The sequence below is a fragment of the Microcaecilia unicolor genome, chromosome 2 (genome assembly GCF_901765095.1).
Source record: "Microcaecilia unicolor chromosome 2, aMicUni1.1, whole genome shotgun sequence".
Lineage (NCBI taxonomy): Eukaryota > Metazoa > Chordata > Amphibia > Gymnophiona > Siphonopidae > Microcaecilia > Microcaecilia unicolor.
In genome coordinates, this window is record NC_044032.1 from 325,868,779 (window position 1) to 325,889,819 (window position 21,041).

General features: G+C 42.4%; 1 protein-coding gene across 1 annotated transcript in view; it reads right to left on the reverse strand.

Moving 5' to 3' along the window:
• Positions 1 to 21,041, reverse strand: part of DNAH6 (dynein axonemal heavy chain 6) — a 2,906,060-nt gene that overhangs the window by 741,668 nt on the left and 2,143,351 nt on the right. The window contains exons 64-65 of the mRNA XM_030192089.1: positions 19,494 to 19,629; positions 17,668 to 17,828 (exon numbers count right to left, since the gene is read on the reverse strand). Coding sequence (XP_030047949.1) covers positions 17,668 to 17,828; positions 19,494 to 19,629 — 297 coding nt within the window. The remainder of the gene's footprint in view (positions 1 to 17,667; positions 17,829 to 19,493; positions 19,630 to 21,041) is intronic.

Here is a 21,041-nt window from a genome sequence, read left to right on the forward strand (position 1 = left end):
TCTTGGTCATGTTTAGTTTCAGATGGCGCTGAGACATCCAGGCAGCAATGTCAGACAGGCAGGCTGATACTTTGGCCTGGATTTCGGCTGAGATTTCTGGTGTGGAGAGGTAGATCTGGGAGTCATCAGCATAAAGATGGCACTGAAAACCATGGGATGAGATCAGAGTACCAAGGGAAGAAGTATAGATGGAGAAGAGAAGAGGTCCCAGGACAGATCCCTGAGGTACACCAACTGATAGTGGGATAGAAGTAAAAGTGGATCCACTAGAGTATACACTAAAGGTACACTGGGAGAGATAAGAAGAAAACCAGGAAAGAACAGAGCCCTGAAATCCAAGTGAGGACAGCGTATCAAGGAGTAGGCTGTGATCAACAGTGTCAAAAGCAGCAGATAGATCGAGAAGGATGAGGACAGAATAGAGACCTTTGGATCTGGCTAGGAACAGATCATTGGAGACTTTAGCAAGTGTTGTTTCAGTTGAATGAAGGGGGAGAAAGCCAGATTGAAGTGGCTCAAGAATAGCTTGAGATGAAAGAAAGTCAAGGCAATGGCAGTGAACAGCACGCACGTTCAAGTATCTTGGATAGGAAAGGGAGGAGGGAGATGGGGCGATAGTTGGAAGGACAGGTAGGGTCCAATGAAGGTTTTTAAGGAGTGGTGTGACTACAGCATGTTTGAAGGCATCAGGAACAGTCGCAGTGGACAGTGAGAGATTGAGGATATGACAGATAAACGGGATGACAATAGGAGAGATAGGGTTAAGTAGATGGGTGGGAATAGGATCAGAGGAACAGGTAGTTAGTTTCGAGGAGGAAAGATGTGTAGTTTCCTCTTCAGTGATTTCAGAAAAGGAAGAAAATGAGGCAGGGGTTGGAGGGTTGAGAGAAGGGACTAAGGGAAGGAGAGGTGGAGGTGACCTGGTTGAGAATTCAAGTTTAATCTTGTGAACCTTATCATGAAAGAACTCAGCCAGAGTCTGGGGGGAAAGTGAAGGGGGTGTTGGAGGTGAAGGCACTTTGAGGAGAGAGTTCAGTGTGACAAAGAGACGACGAGGGTTTGAGCCAAGAGAATTAGTCAACTGGATGTAATAGTCCTGTTTGGCAAGTAAAAGAGCAGACTGGAAGGAAGTCAGCAAGAATTTGAAATGTATGAAGTCAGCATGGGTACGGGATTTCAGCCAAAGGTGTTCAGCAGACCGGGCACAGGAACGTAGGTAGCGGATTCTAGAGGTCAGCCAAGGTCGGGGTTTGGTACGTTTTACAGAACGGGGAATGAGAGGAGCGAGAATATCCAGAGTAGAGGAGAGAATAGTATTATAGGAAGAGACAGCCTCATTGACAGACTAACATGCCTACTAACGTGCCTACTCTCTGCTCCCAGCACTAAAAAATAAAATCTATTTTTTTCTATTTTATAGCAAGTGGGAAGCGCATGCTGATCACAAAATTACTGTGGGACGCCTGAGTGCACCCCGTGGCAAGGTTTTTTTTTGCTGCGGTAAACATGAATGCTTACTACAGCTTAGTAAAAGTATCCTAAAATAAGGAGTGCAAAACATTTATGAGAGAACTAAGAAAGGATGGTTTTGTTATTCTCAAACTGCCATTAATTATGTTGTAAATGGCAATGTAAAAGATAATGTCAGACAGAATTTCCTAAAAGCTACAGCTGGAAGGGAATATTTGAAGATTTATTTATTTATTTGTTACATTTGTATCCCACATTTTCCCACCTATTTGTAGGCTCAATGTGGCTTACATAGTACAGGAGAGGCCTTTGCAGGCTCCGGTGTGAACAAATACAGGGTGATGTTGTGGTAAGATCAAGTTCATGTGGCACAGCCACATTAAGGAATCGGAGAACGGAAGAGTTGTGTTATGTCCATTACGTGCTTTAGTTTGGTTGTGTTGCAGAGATTAGGCATTTAAGTTGGATCGGTAGGGTATGCCTTTTTAAACAGGTTGGTTTTTAGTAATTTCCGGAATTTTAGGTGGTTGTACGTCGTTTTCAAGACTTTTGGTAATGTGTTCCACAGTTGTGTGCTTATGTAGGAAAAACTAGATGCGTAAATTGTTTTGTATTTAAGTCCTTTGCAGCTTGGGTAGTGCAGATTTAGAAAGATCATGTTGATTCGGATGTATTTCTAATTGGTAAGTTGATCAAGTCTGTCATGTAACTCGGGGCTTCTCCGTAGATGATTTTGTGAACCAGGGTGCATAAGTACATAAGTACATAAGTAATGCCACACTGGGAAAAGACCAAGGGTCCATCGAGCCCAGCATCCTGTCCACGACAGCGGCCAATCCAGGCCAAGGGCATCTGGCAAGCTTCCCAAACAGATTTTGAAGGCGATGCATTCTTTGATTGGAAGCCAGTGTAGTTTTTCGCGGAGGGGTTTTGTGCTTTCAAATCGCGTTTTACCAAATATAAGCCTAGCTGCCGTGTTTTGAGTGGTCTGAAGTTTCTTTAAGGTTTGTTCTTTACATCCCGCATAAATTCCATTGCAGTAATCTAAGTGGCTTAGTACCATTGATTGTATCAGGTTGCGAAATGTTTCCCTCGGGAAGAATTGCTTCACGCGTTTGTGTTTCCACATTGAGTGGAACATTTTCTTTGTTGTGGATGCCACTTGGCTCTCTAGTGTTAAGTTACAGTCCATTGTAACGCTGAGGATTTTCAAGCTGTCTGAGATAGGAAGGGTGTGATCTGGGGTGTTGATACTTGTGGGGATGTCTGTGCTGTGTTGGGATGAGAGGATGAGACAATGAGTTTTTTCTTAAGTTTTAGTTGAAATGCATTTGCCCATGAATCCATGATGTTCAGGCCGAGCTTGATTTTGTTGGTGATTTCTGTCAGTTTGGTTTTGTAAGGAATGTATATTGTGACATTGTCTGCATATATGAAAGGGTTAAGGCCATGGTTGGATAAGGACTTGGCAAGTGGGGTCATCATTAAGTTGAATAGGATCGGTTATAGCGGTGATCCTTGCGGTACTCCACAGTCTGCTTTCCATGGTGATGATATGTTTGAATTTGATTTTACTTGATATGTTATTGTGGTTAGGAAGCCCTTGATCCAGTTAAGTATGTTTCCACCAATCCCAAACTTATCTAGTAAACTTATTAATATATTATGGTTTACCATGTCGAATGCACGAGACATGTCAAATTGGAGGAGAAGGATGTTTCTGCCTGTTGCTATTTCCTGCTTGAATTTGGCTAGAAGAGTGAGTAATACTGTTTTCCGTGCTGTGGAGGGGGCGAAAGCCTGACTGTGATTTGTGTAATATTGAGAATTTGTAAGTTATTTGGTTACCATGCTTTCCATCAGTTTGACCACCAACGGGATAGATGTTAATGGACGGTAGTTAGTGATTTCGTTAGTTTTTTTCTTGGTATCTTTTGGTATTGGGGTGGTAGGATATTGCCATTTTCCTTAGAGAAAGAGGCCTTGCTGAAGTATGTAATTTAGGTGGGATGTGAGGTCTGCTATGAAGCGGTCAGGGGCGGATTTCATTAGGTAGCTGGGACAGGTATCTAGTTTACAGTGAGTGTTGGAAAACCTACTAATCACCTGGGTAACTGTTTCGACGGTAAGGAGGGTGAAGTTTAACCAGGTCCGATCTGCTGGGTATTCTCCAATGGTTGGGTACAATTTATTAAGGAAGTTTTCAATGTCGGTGTTGTTCTGAGGTGGTGTGTTGCGTAGGTTTACAATTTTTTCATTGAAGTACTTCGCAACTTTATCTGCAAATGGGATGTCTGTATTCATGGTAGTGACTAAGTTGGTGTCTAGAAGTTTGTTCACGAGTTGGTATAATTTCTTCATGTCTTTGTAATCTGCCCCTATTTTGGTTTTATAGTATGATCTTTTGGCCTGTCTTATTGCGTATTTGTATTTTCTTTGTATTTGTTTCCAAGTGTGGAGTGTATGTTCATCTTTTGTTTTATTCCATGCTCGTTCGAGTTGTCTGGTTTGTGTTTTTAACGTACAACTTATACTACAAGAGGCCAGATCGATCCGGCCCTATTCTGGCAACAGCTCTACTTGGACGATTGGTCAATACAAACGGATTCCGAACATTACCTCACATCTTGGGACAATAGATGCAAAAACACACTTGATACAATGGCACCACTACAAACTAGAATCTCGCGGAGACATAGTTCATTACCATGGTTTAATGAAGTACTGAAAACACTAAAAACTCAAGTTAGGAGATTTGAACGAGCATGGAATCCAAAATAGTACCAGATTATAAATACACACATAAATTATTCCAACTCGTACAAAAACTGATTGACACTTCACCGGTCATCACAACTAAAATAGACACCCCATCAGCAGATGATGTCTACATACTTCAACGAGAAAATTTTTAAACTACGTTCTACCTTGCCACTCAACCCTACTGACTACGAAAAATACATTAATTGCTTGGATCCAACCACCGACGAATATCCAGCAGACCGAATCTGGACAAACTTTGACTTACTGACGGAGAATACAGTTACTCAATTGATTAACAAATTAGCCAAGTCCCATTGCAAATTGGACCCATGCCCTAGTTACCTAATAAAATCTGCTCCTCAACGTTTTTTAACAGACCTCACCTCCTACTTAAACTATATGCTCCAACATGGTTTTTTCCTGGTGGATAAAGGTAGTATTTTGCTTACCCTGATTCCCAAAGTCTTAAAGAAAACATTAAAATGTTATAAGTAACTACCGCCTGGTTGCATCCATTCCTCTCATCATCAAATTAATGGAAAGTCTAATTACTAAACAGCTTACTGACTATTTAAATAACTTTTCAATATTACATGTATCTCAGTCAGGATTTCGATCTAATCATAGCACCGAAACAGTGCTATTAATTAACAAAATTTAAACAAATTATTGCACCTGGCAACAATGTTCTTCTCTTACAATTTGACATGTCTAGTGCACTCGATATGGTTAGCCATAATATTCTATTGAACCTCCTAGAATATTTTGGAATTGGACGAAATGTATTGAACTGGTTTAAAGGCTTCCTAACCGCTAGAAATTACCAAGTGCTTTCAAATTCATCTTCTCCATGGAAACCCAAATGTGAGTGCCTCAGGGATCGCTGCTTTCACCGACTCTCTTCAACTTAATGATGACACCACTGGCAGAATCATTATCCAATCAAGGACTCAATCCTTACATCTATGCTGATGATGTCACGATATATATCCCATTCAGAAATGATTTAACAGAAATCACAAAGAAAATCAATCAGCTTCCAAATAATGAATTCATGGGCCGATGCATTCCAACTAAAGCTTAATGCTGATAAGACTCAATGCCTTATCCTTTCATCGCAATATAACAAGGTCAATTATGCTAATATTAACCCTCCAAACCACGTTCTTCCTGTCTCGGATACCTTGAAACTCCTGGGAGTCACAATTGATCGAAATCTTACTCTTGAAAGTCACGCAAAAAATGTAACAAAGAAAATGTTCCATGCAATGTGGAAACTTAAAAGAGTTAAACCTTTCTTCCCAAGGGAGGTTTTTCGCAACCTGGTGCAGTCAATGGTGTTAAGCCATTTGGACTATTGCAATTCCATTTATGACGGACTTCAGACAGCCCAAAACACTGCAACCAGACTCATATTTGGAAAGGCGAAATATGAAAGTGCCAAACCCCTCAGAGAAAAATGACACTGGCTACCATTAAAAGATTGAATTACATTCAAAATCTGTACCCTGGTCCACAAAATTATTCATGGTGAGGCCCCGACATATTTGTTTGACCTCGTCGATTTACCAGCAAGGAATACAAAAAGTTTGTCACATACTTTCTTGAATCTCCATTATCCCAATTGCAGAGGACTTAAATTTAAATCAATATATGCATCTAGTTTCTCCTACATTTGTATGCAACGTTGGAATGCACTGCTGAATGCCATAAAACAACACATGATTTGGCAGCCTTCCGGAAACTATTAAAGACTAACATGTCAGAGAGACTTATCAAAAGGACCCTTCTTAAAAAACAGGACATCAGAACTGTACCAGAATTAGTTAACATTGAATTATTGTTATTTTCATTACTTTATCACATTGTCATTATTGAACGTTTTTCACTACCCTTGATTTCAGCACCTGAAATGTATTGATTACCGATTTTATTCTAATTTACTGTGTACTCTATATACTCTGATTGGAACATTCTTCTGTATTTCTTATTCTGGAAATGGCGATCGCCACTACGGTATTTGTAAGCCACATTGAGCCTGTAAAGAGGTGGGAAAATGTGGGATATAAATTCAGAAAATAAATAAACTTTTTCAGTTCATCGTTGAACCATGGTGTTGAGTTATGCTTGCGTGGGGTTCTTGTTCGTAATGGTGCAATTTCAACTAGTATGCTTTTGCATCTTTTGTCCCATTCTATGAGGTAGTATATGGAGTCTGTTTGTGTTGCCCATTCGTTATTGTATATTAGTTGCCAGAATGTTTTCGTGTCTACTTGACCTCTTGTGCTGTAGGATGTGTGTTCTAGTATTCAACTGCTCACTGCAACTATTCTGTCTGACGTCAGCAGGGATATACACAGGGCAAAAACGTTTGGCTTATTTAAGCATTTTTCTTATTTTTAGGCTTTTTCAGTTTGTTTAACTCATTCATTTCTAATAATATTTTTTAACACATTAGAACGTTTGAGTGCTTACTAATGAACTTAACACACCTTAATTCAATGGTAAAAGTGATTTAACATTCTCTATCATTTTACAAACACTAACAAAATGAGGGCCCTTTACTAATATGGACTTAGGCCCAGATGATCAAAAGCAAACTCAGGCATTAGAGGCCAATAGCGCCATACCAGCACCCAGGTTTGCTCCCACCCGATGATCAGAGCCACTTGCATCCCAGGATGCAAGTGAGCCCCCAAAATTTTGAAGGTGGCGCTGAAAGGAGGAAGGAGTGTTACTCCCTCATTGTCATTTGAAGGTATGGGGGAGGGGTTTAGGGGCCACTAGACTACCAGGTCTTCTGTCCGGGGTGGGGTGGGGTTCAGTTCAGGGTAAGGGGGTGCTAGACCACCAGGGGAGGTGTTTTCTGTCAGGGGGACAGGGGGTCATCTTCTGTTGGGGGAGGGTCATCGGCTTGGGTCTGACTGGACCGGGGGGGGGCTCCTCTTCCGGGGGGGGGGGGGGGTCTGGAGGTCCACTGGTCCTCCAGCTCCCTGGAATGTTTGACAGGTTCAGGCTTTTTTTTTTGACAGCCCAGACCTGTCAAGCAACTTCTGTGATAGGAATTGTGCCTTGGGCACTGTCACGATTGTGACTTTTTCTTGGTTTGTGCTCCTCTCGCCCTCTGGTGGCCAGAACTGGTGGCTGCCATAGACTTTCCAAACTTTCTCTTCAGTCCGGTCCAGATATTTTAGCCCTCCAGTCTTGCTTGGAAGTTTGGCAGCTAGCCTCACCCTAAGCTGCCTTGAGATTGCTGCAGCAGAGCCTCAGCTGCTGATGGGCTTATTAGGCACCTGGAAGCCCTTCAGCTTTGCCTTTGCAAATGCCAAAGGTCCAGGTTAGTGTTTGGTGCTGCTGATAGGAGCACTTCTGTCTGCTGGTTTGAGCTTCCCTGCTTTACCCTTTTGGCTTCCCTGCTTTACCCTTCGGGTGCTGATAGGAGCACTTCTGCCTTGTCTTGTGTCTTACCTGTATTCCTTGTTCTTGTCTGGGTGCCTGTGGGCACTCCTGTTTTGAACCTTAACCCTGTTTCTGTCAAGCTTGTTCTGTATCCTATTCCCTGTCTGAGAATCCTGTATCCTCAGTAGTCCCAAACCCTGTGTTAGTATCAAGCTTGTTTAGTATCCTGTTGGTCTAGTCTTTCTGCAAGCTAAGTCCAGTAAGTCCTGCCGGCCGCCTGCACCTGGGGGCTCAACCCCTGGGGAATGGTGGTCAAGCGCAGGTGAAGACCGGTTGCTCTGTTCTGCTTATTCCCTGCCTGCCTACTACTGTAGTTCCAGTCCTGTGGTTCCAGTTCGGTTGTTCCAGCTTTGCCTGTCTACATCTTCTCCTGCCTTGCTTGATTACCCAGTCCTGGTTGAGGGTCTTGCCTACTGCTGCCGCTTGTTGGCAGCGGTCCAAGGGCTCACGTGCTGCCAGTGTCCGAGAGCCTGATACCATGACAGGCGCATACCCAGACACAATCCTCCCGCAGAAGTACCCTTATGATCAGAGCTAATAGCACACCTAAATTTGCAAACTAATAGCTCTGATCATTTTTCCATTAGTATACAACACCTGCAAAAATATTAATGCAGAAACATTTATTGCCTTCTATTTAGGAGGCGCTAAGTGCCCCTCACTGTGTTATCCAGTTAGCATGTCTTAATACAAATGCGCTAGCTGGATAACATTTCCATGCCCATTCCCTGCCTATGACATACCCATTCCTGAAAGTTTTTGTAAAGTAGCACATGATTACAAATGCTGACAGGCAAATTATCACAAAACGCTTTAACACGTTTTGCAGTAAGCCTTTTTCCTGCATTTTCCCACCTGGTTCAGTGCTGCTTTTCCACAGTGCATTGCTTTGGCCCTTTGTCCCAGCCTCTGCCTTCCAGGAGTAATGAAGGCAGAGAGAGAATGGTCGCACTGTATTTCCATTGGCATTGGAACCCTCCCACTGACCACTTCCCACAGCTGAGGCAGATCAATCACATTTGACTCACTGTTCCTTTAAAGCGAACCCTCAGCTCTCTGTAGCTTCTTGTAATCCCAAAGTCCTTATCCGCTTTGGGCATTCCAGTTCCTAGGCAACCCCTTATCCATAGCCTCACAGGCAGGGCAGGTCCATGGCGCTCTCTCTCTCTTTTATGGTAGCAGCTGTCTTTCTCCCTTTATTGCTCTGCTGACTGCCATTTTAGGTGCCCTCCTCTGTTCCAGTAGCTTCTGAGCCCCTCTTTCCTTCCTCCCAGGAGTTCCCTCTGGCTACTCTTCTTTCTCATTGGATGAGTCAGGAGGAAACTACAAATCCCAGCTTGCTCACAGCAGCCTTCATCACAGCTGGGACTAGAAGACTACCTTTCCCAGCACGCCCACAGGATCTTCCCTTCCAGCCTGGGCTTCCTTGCATGATTGTCTCAGGTTATGCCTGCCCCTTCCCCATAGCTTTTCTCTGAGGATCACTCTGGTGTGCCTGGAGGTTAGCTCCTCTCCCTTCCAGGGCCACTGAGAGACAGAGCTGGGCCTGGGGCAGGGCAGCCACAGCCCCCCCCCCCCTCCACACTTGGGACACAGCTGCCGCCCCTCCCCCCACTCAGGATGCAGCTGTCTCAGGATGCAGCTGTCTCCGCTGCTCCTCACTCACTTGCATGCTCAGGCTGCCACCGGCCCCTACCTTTCTGCATTAGTGTACTTGCTCCTCCCCGGCCTCCAAAGGGGGTCCAGTGCCAGGGTCTGTCTCTCTCTTGCTCCTGTGTGCCAGGACCGGGTTATCACATTAACGCAATCACCCAGGTCCTGACAGGTGGAGAGAGACAAACCCTGGTGCCAGAGGATGAGCCTGGGGAATTATGCTTCCCTTGTCCCTCCCCCGCTTGGCGTCACTGCTCCCTGAGTTTATTCAGATGCAGGAGCAGGTAACTTATGTGAGGTCTTCTACAGATATAATGCAGAATCAGGTAGAGGGGTGGCTTGCTGAATTGACGGACACAAAGGAGCTCACCTGGGTTGCAGAGAGCAATGGGAAAATGCCTTGGCTGAAGTTAGCCATTCAAGTGAGCACTGCAAGCTACTTGAGCTTCAGGTGGAAAAGCTACACTGCAGGGAAGCCCAGCTTAAAGGAGAATATCATATGCTGGTGGAAGAGAAAGTCAGTTGTGCAAAAGCAAAGGAAGACATATCCTGCAGGCTGCAGGAACTGCAAAGACAGTTGGAGAAGATTGTCCCAGCTGACCAATTCAAAGAAATGAAGAAAGTTCTCACCGAAGAGGTAGCCAAGAAAATTAATCAACTGACAGCCATAGAGGGATAACTGGCACAGCAGCAGAAAAAGGTCCATGTGCTGAAGGACCAAATAAATCAGTTGACATCCCAGACCAGGGCTGTCAGGCCAAAGTACAGGCTGCAGAAGCTGAAGAGAAGTAAATGCAGCAAGAGTTGGCAGCAACAGCACCATGGTGGCAGCATACTGAACTGCAGGGACAGCTAACTGAAGTCTTGCAGAGTTTTAAGGAACTGCAATCAAAGGCACAGGTGTTGAGGGACCTGAATTCCATGCTCCAGAGTGAAGCACAAGATTTGAGCCTCTGGAAGGAGGGGGGGCCTGTGGGCAAGAGAGAGAGAGAGGAGAGAGAGAGAGAGAGAGAGAGAGAGAGAGAGAGAGCGCAGTCCAGCTAGAGTGTACCAGGCTGGAAGAAGTGAATGGGTTGTTGACCCATTAGTTGGTAAAAATGAAGAAAATATGTACACAGAGTATATCAATGTGCAGGAGCACCAAGAAGAGATGGAGTGCAGACACCAGAAGGCCAGCTGGTCCAGAGACAATCTCAGTTGACCCATATGGAAGTCTCCAGGGATGAGACTTTGAAAGAGTTTGAAGATATAGCTACCCAACTCAAGAAAGCTTCTCAAACAAGGCTGGAGAACCAACTGACAGAAGCCAAGAAAAGAGGAAAAGGGAAACGAAGCAAGGTGCTCAAGTTCTGACCCAAAATACAGAGATGTCACTGCAGGTGGAAGATTAAAGAGACAATTAGAGGAAGAACTGGGAATCACAAAGGGCATGGCAGATGCCTGACAGCTTGCTTTTTTTCCCCCAAGATATTTTATTGGTTTTAATATAATGTAAATAGTACATAACATTAACAAAAATGGTAAAATATGTTAATACATATTAATGGAAGTGTGCCAGAGAATTATACAATTATAATTGTGAGTTCAAGATAGATATTCATTGTCATCTATGTAGTCTCAACAGCATTGGAAGCCAGGTAGGAAGCAATTGGAGACCATAAAATATTTGTTTTGATTATTGATCCGGTAAGACTGGCTGAGGCCAATTCAAGTTTGTGATACATTAAAACAGATTGCCATCAAAAGTGTTCATTAAGTAATGAAGAAGTTTTCCAATTGGCAAGAATCATACGCTGTGCTATTGTAATTAAAATATCAAATAGTCTATAATTATAGGGAGAGAAGATGAATTCTGGAGAGCAGGATTTTAATATTATTAACAAAGAAGTTAAAGGAATATTAGATTCAAATATTTTACAAATGGAACTCCATATTGCTTTCCAAAATATCTGTATGTGAGGACATTCAAATAACATGTGTAATAATGTTCCAGATGAATCATTACAATGCCAGCAAACATTTGTGGGTATTAAATGTGCAGAGTGTAGTTTTCATGGAGTCCATACAGATCTGTGGTAAAGAAAATACATTGATTGTATAATGCTGGCAGATGGCAAGGGTTTAATGAGAGAAGACCATAGTTTATCTTTAGACTTTTTGGGAACTGTAAGATGTTAATCATTTTCCCAAATTTGTATATGGGTGTTATAATTTTTATACATTGAGGACAAGAAAAATTTGTACAATGCAGATGCAACATGCCCTGTAGTAAGCAAAGTTTCCGAAAATTGAAAAATGGTGGGATCTGAGCAAGAAAAAGGCTTCTTTTTTTTTTTTTTTAGTGAATTTATACAATGTGATAATTGTAACCATCTATAATGCTGAGAAGAAGGAATATGACATTTAGATTGCAAATCGGTAAATGAGCTAATAGATTGTTCTTTACTATTATATATATCTTTGAGATGCCAAATATTACAATCAGACCATACTTTCCAATAAAAAGATTTATTATTTATAAGGAAATCTGGATTATACCATAATGAGGAATGTATAGACTTATTTAACGAATGCTCAAGAAGACTATCTAGAAACAGTGTTAGTGATGACTGGATTTTCTTTTTGTGTTGAGCTTAATGTAGATGTGAGAAGTGAAGTGAGAAGAAAAGGTTTAGCTATGGTTTGTTCCAGAGATAGCCAAGCCGGTGTATAACCAATGTCAGAGTAAAGCCAATGACAGCCCTGCTGAGCTATGAAGGTTTTATGGTAGAGTAGGAAGTCTAGAAAAAGTATACCAAATGTTTCCTTTGGTGCTCTAAGCTTTTTAAGTGATATTTGGATTTCCACAGGAAAGAGGTTAAGAGTGTGTCAATTTGTTTGTAAAATGAAGAATGAAGTAATATCGGTATCATGCTAAGTATGAAATAGATTTTAGGCATTACCATCATTTTTATAGTTTCTATTCTTCCCCACCAGGATATGTTTAAAGGATGCCATGAAAGAAGAAGACGTTTGAGAAAAATCAGTATGTTATCAGAACTGTATTTGGTAGTGTCTTGTATTGAGGAGAAAAGGTCGATACCTAGATACCTGATGGATTTACAAGACCAGGATAAGTTAAAGGGACTTATCAAATCAAAATTAACCATTCTAAAATTAACCATTCTAAATCTGAAGGCCTGCCTCTCAACATTCTCATGTCCAATTTTGTAACCTGAGAAAATGGAGAAGTTATCTATAAGAGAGAGTAATGCTGGTATGGAAGAAGATGGATTAGTGATGTAGAGAAGAATGTCATCAGCATATGCTGATAATTTATATTGTTTGCTCTTATATGGGAAACCGGTGATGTCGTTATTTGTTTGTATTGCGATTAAGAGAGGTTCTAATACCAGATTAAATAGAAAAGGTGAGAGAGGACAGCCTTGTCGGGTGTCTCTACATAGCGTAAAGGACTCTGACAGAGTATTATTTGCAATAATTCTAGCAGTCGGGTTAGCATGCAGTACTCTGACTTTATCAACATAATCGTCAGGAGCTCCAAACCATTTGAGCACTGCAAATAAACATTGCCATTCAACCCTGTCAAAGGCCTTTGACAAGGACAGGGCAAGATTTAGCCAGGTGAGAAACATGAAAAAAAAAACCTAGAGTTATCTGTGATGAGCCTGTTTGGCATAAAACCTACTTGTGAAGGTGATATTATTTTACCAATAATTTTTTTAAGTCTGTTAGAGAGGATTTTGGCAAATAGTTTATAATCAGAGTTAAGAAGAGATATAGGTCTATAATTTTGGACAAGTTGAGGGTCCTTGTTAGGCTTAGGTAATACTGTTATTAAAGCTTCAGAAAAACAGTTGAAACTAGATTCATTAGGAGATATTTTATTAAATAGATCCAATAAAATTGGAGATAAAGAATTTTTGAGAATTTTATACATCTCAGCTGGATATCCATCTGGGCCTGGAGCTTTTCTGGAGGGGAGATCAGACAGTGCAGTCAGGAGTTCTTTTAAGTCAATCGAACTAGATAGTAACTTACTGTCAGTTTGTGACCATTTGGGATGCTGTAGAGAAGAGAGAAAAGCTTCAATTGCTTCTGGTCCTCCAGAAAATTCAGACTGGTAAAATTTTTGATAGAATTCTGAAAATGTCTGCAGGATACCCGAGGTGTTATATTATTTTATCTTTATTATTTTTTTTACAGAAGGGATTTGAATTTTGATACATTTACATTTGAGGTAGTTGGCTAGAAGTTTACTGTTTTTGTTACTCTCAAGATAGAATCTGGATTTAGTTTGAAAGATTTCCTCTCTCGCCAAACTAGTGCACATTTTATTATAAGAGTATTTTAATTTGTAAATTGAGTTTAGAAAATTAGGATTGGGAGTGGTAAGGTATTTTTGCTCATAATCTTTAAGTTCAGATTCCACTTTTTTAATGAGAATATCTTGCTGTTTTTTTATATGAGCTGATATAGGAATCAACTCACCCTGCAGAGTAGCTTTAAAGGATTCCCAAATAGTGAGTGGAGAGGCTGAGCCCGGAGGATTGAATTGAAGGAATTCCGTAATAAAAGATTCCAAGCGGGATTTGATAGTGTCATCTTTCAATATCTGAGAGTTAAGTCTCCAAACAGGTGATTTTGGTATAGGTATAATTGAGGAAGCTATGTGAAGAGAGATGGGAGAATGATCTGAGATAACTCTGATGTGGATAGCAGGCTTCAAATCTTGGGGTAATAGAGTAGCTGAAAGAAGAAAAAAATCTATTCTTGAAAAACTGTTATGTGGTAAGGAATGGAAAGTGTATTCTTTGGTATCAGGATGGATATGTATGGGATTACAAAATAGGCAGTGCAAGAACATAATGCATATTCCTTCTGGATATCTTGAAAACCCAACTGGCTGAGTTTGCCCAGAGAACCAGTGGTCTAAGTCATGAATCAAACACCTTGGATATAAACTCAGTAGAGCAAACTTTGAGTTTCTTTTACAAAGCCGCACTAGTGATTCCTGCGTGGCAAATGAGAGGAAGCCCGTAGGAATTGTATGGGCTTCCTCTCATTTGTCTCACCAAGAATTGGTGCATGGCTTTGTAAAAGAGGCCTTGTATTAGCTGATTCAGGAGAAGAATCAGAAAAAGACATAACAAGAGAGCCAGAAAGATGAGAAGAAAATAGAGGGAAAGAGGGCAGGTTTTCAAAATAATAAGATTTAGGTGATATTCAGCTATAAAACAGGAGACAGAATTAATGATCAATAGGAATAAAGAAGAGCTCAAAGGCCCTTTAGATCAGGGGTTCCCAATCCAGTCCCTGGGGCACACCCAGCCAGTTTAATTTTCAGGATATCCTCTACAAATATGCATGAGATTTGTCTACATCCATATCCTTCTTGGTATGCAAATATATTTCATGCATATTCATTGACTTTCCCCAGTAACTCTGATTATTTTGAATATTTAACAATTCTTTATTTGTTTATTACACCATCACAAAGTTACAAATCTGTAAAAACTCTCTTGTCCTCACTGGATTCAACTAGGACATAAAGTGGAAGAGCTGAAATTTTTAGCTCTGATACAAATGGACACCACTAGGGGGGCAATATACTGCACAGTATGCTAATGGAAGAACAACGCCTAATTTATCAGTGGATGACTGTTTTTCCCACAGGGCTGAATAAAGCAATTGAGTGGGCGGGTCTATAAAAGAAAGGAGATTCTATTCATAGGGTGAAGGAACTGAAACCTGTAAAGATGCATGCGTGGTGTCTGAGGAGTCTCAATCGCCATTTTGGACAGGCAGGTGGGTGCCCTGACCTGACAGAGCTATAAAGCAGAGTAAAGTATAAATTGTGACAAGGTATGTGAAACTTATTTAAAGTGTTCATCATGCGAGTGTAGAAAAAGGAAGTAAGAAAGAATTCCTCAATGTTTGTTTTCTTGATTATAGTCTTCGCCCCTGACGACGCCTAGAGCGAAACACAATTGTTTTGGGCTTGATCAAAGAGAACACAGTGTGATGTGAATAACGAGAGGTGATACTGTGAATCGAGGAGCTGCTCGGCTGAAGCATGTAGAGTTTTGCTAAGATTAACAAAGGGAAACGGCTGGAGTAGCAGCCTTCCGATGGAAATCTACTGAACCGGATATAAACTGTAGAGAATGAGGCATTTAACAACCCGCTGAGAAAAAATAACAACACAAGATAAGAGACTATTCTACAAGGGAGAGCCTCATAGGCTTTAGACTGAACATTTCAGAACTATTGCTCGCACAGAAGTGCTCAGTAGATAAAACATAGAGTCCGTAGTGACAACAGTATTGTCAGCATTGTCAGCACACAGGATGGATTTCAATCGGTGGCACACAGTTTGAATTGCTCACACTCAAGCTTATTTTCGAAAGTGATCGCCGGCCATTTCCCCGACATAAATCGGGAGATGGCCGGCGATCTCTCAAAAGCAGCCAAATCGGTATAATCAAAAGCGGCTGTTTTGACAGCATCGCCGCTTTCCCGTCACCTCGCCGGCGAAAGTTCAAGGGGGCGTGTCGGCGGCGTAGTGAAGGCGGGGCATGGGCGGGCATGGGCGTGGCTACCAGATGGCCGGCTTTCACGGATAATGGAAAAAAAAAGCAGCGTTAAGCAGTATTTCGCTGGGTTTACTTGGTCCTTTTATTTTCACGACCAAGCCTCAAAAAGGTGCCCCAGATGACCACCAGAAGGAATCGGTGATGACCTCCCCATACTCCTCCAGTGGTCACCAACCCCCTACCACACTAAAAAGCACAATTATAAACATATTTTGCCAGCCTCTATGCCAGCCTCAAATGCCGTACTCACCTCCATGACAGCAGAATGTGTTCTATCTTCTGACAGCCGTTCCCTGGTTGTGATGTGGCTCTCGGGTGAGTGCAGAGTCACATCAGCAATGCATTGTGGTGGGTATAGGGTAGTGGGCTCTACTCCCATGGTGCTTTTCCCCCTGCTAACTGGGTCAGAGTGTGTCCAGTTTTGTTTCCGGTAGTCCATGAGGTAGTGGCCATGTAAGCCACTTTTAGATCCCTTTCATGTGTTACCCAAGTTAGAGAACTTAGTTATTACCTTGAATGTTGCTGAAAAAGGGCATTGTACACCTTTCTGCCAGCTCTGACCTACTGCTAATCTCAGTACCAGGGAGACTCTTTGCCAGTGGGGCACAACCTCTGATCTGCAGTTAACTGTGAGTAAACGTGCGTATTCAAATAAAGGACTTCTTCAAAGAGATTAGTCTTCAGGTGTCAACTGGTGTGCCAAGGTTATACAGCAGCAACAAGTCCTAGAGGCCTGCGTGTATGCAGGTCCCTGGAGCACCTTTAGTGGGTACCGCAGTGCACTTAAGGCAGGCGGACCCAGGCCCATCCCCCCCTATCTGTAACACTTGTGCTGGTAAATGGGAGCCCTGCAAAACCCACTGTACCCACATGTAGTTGCCCCCTTCACCCCTAAGAGATACAGTAGTGTTGTACATTTGTGGGTAGTGGGGGTTGGGGGCTCAGCACCCAAAGTAAGGGAGCTATGCATGTGAGAGCTTTTTCTGAGGTCCACCACACTGACCCCTAGGGTGCCCAGTTGGTGTCCTGGCATGTGAGGGGGACCAGTGCACTACAAATGCTGGCTGCTCCCACGACCAAATGCCTTGGATGTCGCCAGGTTTGAGTTCGCCGGCATTTGTTTCCATTATCGCTGAAAAACAAAATCGGCCATCTCAAACCCGGCGAACTCTGGCATTTGGCCGGGCTAAACCGTATTATCGGAAAAAAACATGGCCGGCCAGCTGTAGTGCTGCCGCCAAAATAGATCGCCGGTGACGTTCGATTATGCCCCTCACTGTGTATTTATTGTTAGAGTGTAGTGTGGTGTATGGTATGAATGATTGAAGCAGTGAGGACAAGGGAGTTTTTACAGATTTGTAACTTTGTGATGGTGTAATAAACAAAGAATTGTTAAATATTCAAAATAATCAGAGTTACTGGGGAAAGTCAATATATATTCAGTGTAACTTATTGAAGAAATTTCTCACAGGGGTAGGATGCATATTTATTGTGGATTTCCTTGGTGTGCCCCAAGGACTGGGTTGAGAAGCATTGCTTTAGATTGTATCAGTTTTAAATAATATCTCTTTTAAAGAAGATCTCTTCAGTGGGCAACAATATACTGGCCAAAATTACTTTGCTTCTTGGTTTATTATTTTGACAATAATGCACTCATACTGTATTGTCCATTTTTTAAAACATATTTTTAAATAATCATTTTAGTTTCATTTCAAATAAAACTCACCTTTTCTTCCAATAAACTTTTAACAATGATCAATTTCTGAAACATTTTCAGTTTTGTATTCCAGTCATTGTCCACTTGATTACTTTTGTCATCTTTTTCTTTTTGTCCTTGAGAAGAATAGCCTTCCCAAGAGTTGGGATTAATCTGAATTTTGAGGCGTCCTATATAATCAATACAAACAAGGCACATGCATAATATTACTTTTTCAATAATGATAGATTTTCTTTAAGTTATTGGATTTTTTATACTATCCTGCTTATTTTCGAAGGAGCTTGCCGGCCATCTTCTGACACAAATCGGGAGATGGCCGGCGATCTCCTGAACCCGGCCAAATCAGTATAATCGAAAGCCGATTTTGGCCGGCGCCAACTGCTTTCTGTCGCGGAGCCGGCCAAACTTCAAGGGGGCGTGTCGGTAGGGTAGCGAAGGCGGGATGGGGGCATGGTCAGGAGATGGCCGGCTTCGCCCGATAATGGAAAAAAGAAAGCTAGCCCTGACGAGCATTTCGCTGGCTTCACTTGGTCCCTTTTTTTTCAGGACCAAGCTTCAAAAAGGTGCCCCAACTGACCAAATGACTACCGGAGGGAATCGGAGATCACCTCCCCCCTTACTCCCCCAGTGGTCACCAACCCCCTCCCACCCAAAAAAAAATTTTTTAAAACCTTTTTTGCCAGCCTCTATGCCAGCCTGAAATGTCATACCTAGCTCCCTGACAGCAGTATGCAGGTCCCTGGAGCAGTTTTTTGTGGCTGCAGTGCACTTCAGGCAGGTGGACCCAGGCCCAAACTCCCTTCCTGTTACACTTGTGGTGCCCTTGGACCACTGCCATAGAGCGGCAGTGGCAGGAAAAAAAACCCAACCAGCACTGGGCTAGCACAACAACAAGGCAGGGTGCAGACATAGATAAATAAGCAGGAACACTCTGGACTAATACTGGAACACAGGACTGGAGCAAGCCTTCACCTACACTTGACTGCATTCCCCAGGGGTTGAGACCCTAGGTGCGGGCAGCCGGCAGGACTTACCGGATCCAGGAACCCACTCAGGGAATGGGACTCAGAAGCAAGCCAGACCAACAGGGACTGAGGGTCAGCGGGAAAAGGAACAAACATGGGAGGCAAGGCAGGAAACTGGGCTAGAACTCACAGACAAACAATACAACACAAGACAGAAAGTGGACAGACTAAAGGACCAGGACTGAAAGCTGCCAAGCAGCCACTAGGGAAAAACACAGACAGACAAAAGAGCAAGAACAGAAAGCTGCCAAGCAGCCACTAAGAAGGGAACTAGCAACTAAAGCTAATAGCTAACCTACACACAGACTCACCAAGGACCAGACAAAGAAATACAAATAAGAAACAAGACTAGGAAACAAGCAATAAAGTACAAGCTAAGCTACACAAAAACTAGACTAGAACCAGGCAAGGATTTCAGACAATAAACAGACTAGGCAGAAGTGCAACAGAGCACACCAACATACCCAGAGACCTTAGGTGATGCAAAGGCAAACTCAGAAGGTTTCCAGGTGGTTAATAAGCCCATCAGCAGCTGAAGCTCAGCTGCTGGAATCACAAGGCAGCTACTGGTGAGGCTAGCTGCCAAACTTCAAACCAAGTCTGGAGGGCTAGAATATCTGGCCCGGACCGGAATGAAAGTCTGGGATGTGTAGGGAGACAGCAAGACAATCTATGGCAGTCACCGGTTCTGGCCACCAGAGGGCGAGGAGAGCACAGCCAAGGAAAAAAGTCACAATCGTGACATAAACCACCTTCTACGTCTTTGGTTTACTACAAGAAATGAATGAATGAATGAATTTGTGACATTACCTAAATTAATAGCGATTGGTGTGGACAATATTTCTTTTTTGAGCCCTTTGAAGCATTCAAGTGTGTCTTCTAAATCACAGCACATATGCCAGATCGTTTTGGACAACCATGGAACATCAGGTTTGGCAGGACGTTCCTATTGAAACCGTAAATTTGCAAAAAGAAAAAAAAAGGCATAAATATTGGCAATGGAACAAGACTATTAGATCTTATAAATTGTGTATGGGTAACGGCAAAATTTGCTACCAATGATATAACATGAAAAAAAGATATCCAAACCATTAAATAATTATGGAGTCCTTTTACTAAAACTGATTAGGGAATAGGCTTAGCGTGTTTTAACGCGGGACTTTCCCCGCACTGTAAGCCCATTTCTAGCATAGCAATATTTAAGGAATGTTTCAATTATTTTTTTTTTAGGTTTTGCACTAACGTTTGCATTAGCACACTTTTCCTGAAAAATTTAACATAGGAGCACTAGATAGGTGCTCCCACTTTAATACTGCGTTATCTAGTTAGAACGTACTAATCTGAATGTGCTAACTAGATAATGCTTCTAAGCTCATTCTTCCCATGACACGCTCTCTCCCGAAAAAAAAGCGTGTGATTAATGCATGCTGATAGGCAAAATTATGCAAAAAACCTTTTGCAGCAAGCTTTTTTTCCCAATAACTGTGCATTAGCACTTAACATGATTTAGTAAAAGGGCCTGTGTACTAATTAGTTTTCTGTTATATTTATACTGTTGTAATATATACACCACAACTTGGTTTAGGAAGATATATAAATCAAAACAAACGTTTGAATTTCAACCCTATGTTAGATGAAGTAGTGTGGTTGCTGTTAGACCACCTGAAAGGTCAATAAATAAAAATACAACAAAAACATCAGAAAACCCCAAGATGATCCCATTTTTATTGGATTAGCTTAATACATTTTTTGACTAACGCTGAAAGCCAGGAACTTCTTTCTCAAGTCAGGACAAGTATAAGGCTCACAAATGAATCCAGATTCGCAATATCCAGTCCAGAACTACAAGTCCCTTCATGCAATGGGGTAAACCCAGAACTAGATCAATCCTGCCCTGCAAATCTGGTCCAGTTGACAGCCTTAGACAAGTATGAACCAGTGGCGTAGCCAGACAGCCAATTTGGGTGGGCCTGAACACAAAGTGGGTGGGCACAAAATTTTCTCTCTATCCCCCTCCCCCAGCACTTCCCAACTCAAAATATAAATACTTTAGCTGATAAGGATCCCCAATCTCTGTCAGCTGAAGACCTTCACTAAAGATTGCCAGAACTCCCCTCCATCAAGCCCAGCAGGCAGCAGCAACTCCTCGAACCACTGATGCCAGCACCCCATACATGCTTAGTTGTCAGTGGCTCGAGGATGCCCCCATCTACCAAGCTCAGTAGAAGGGAGCTCTGGCTAGCTTCAGAGGAGATCCCCAGCTAGTAGGGCTTGAGGATCCCCACTAGCTACAGCAAGGGTCAGGGTTGCTGTTTGCCATGCTGGTGACCAGGGCAGAAAATAAAGCCCCTCCCCCAA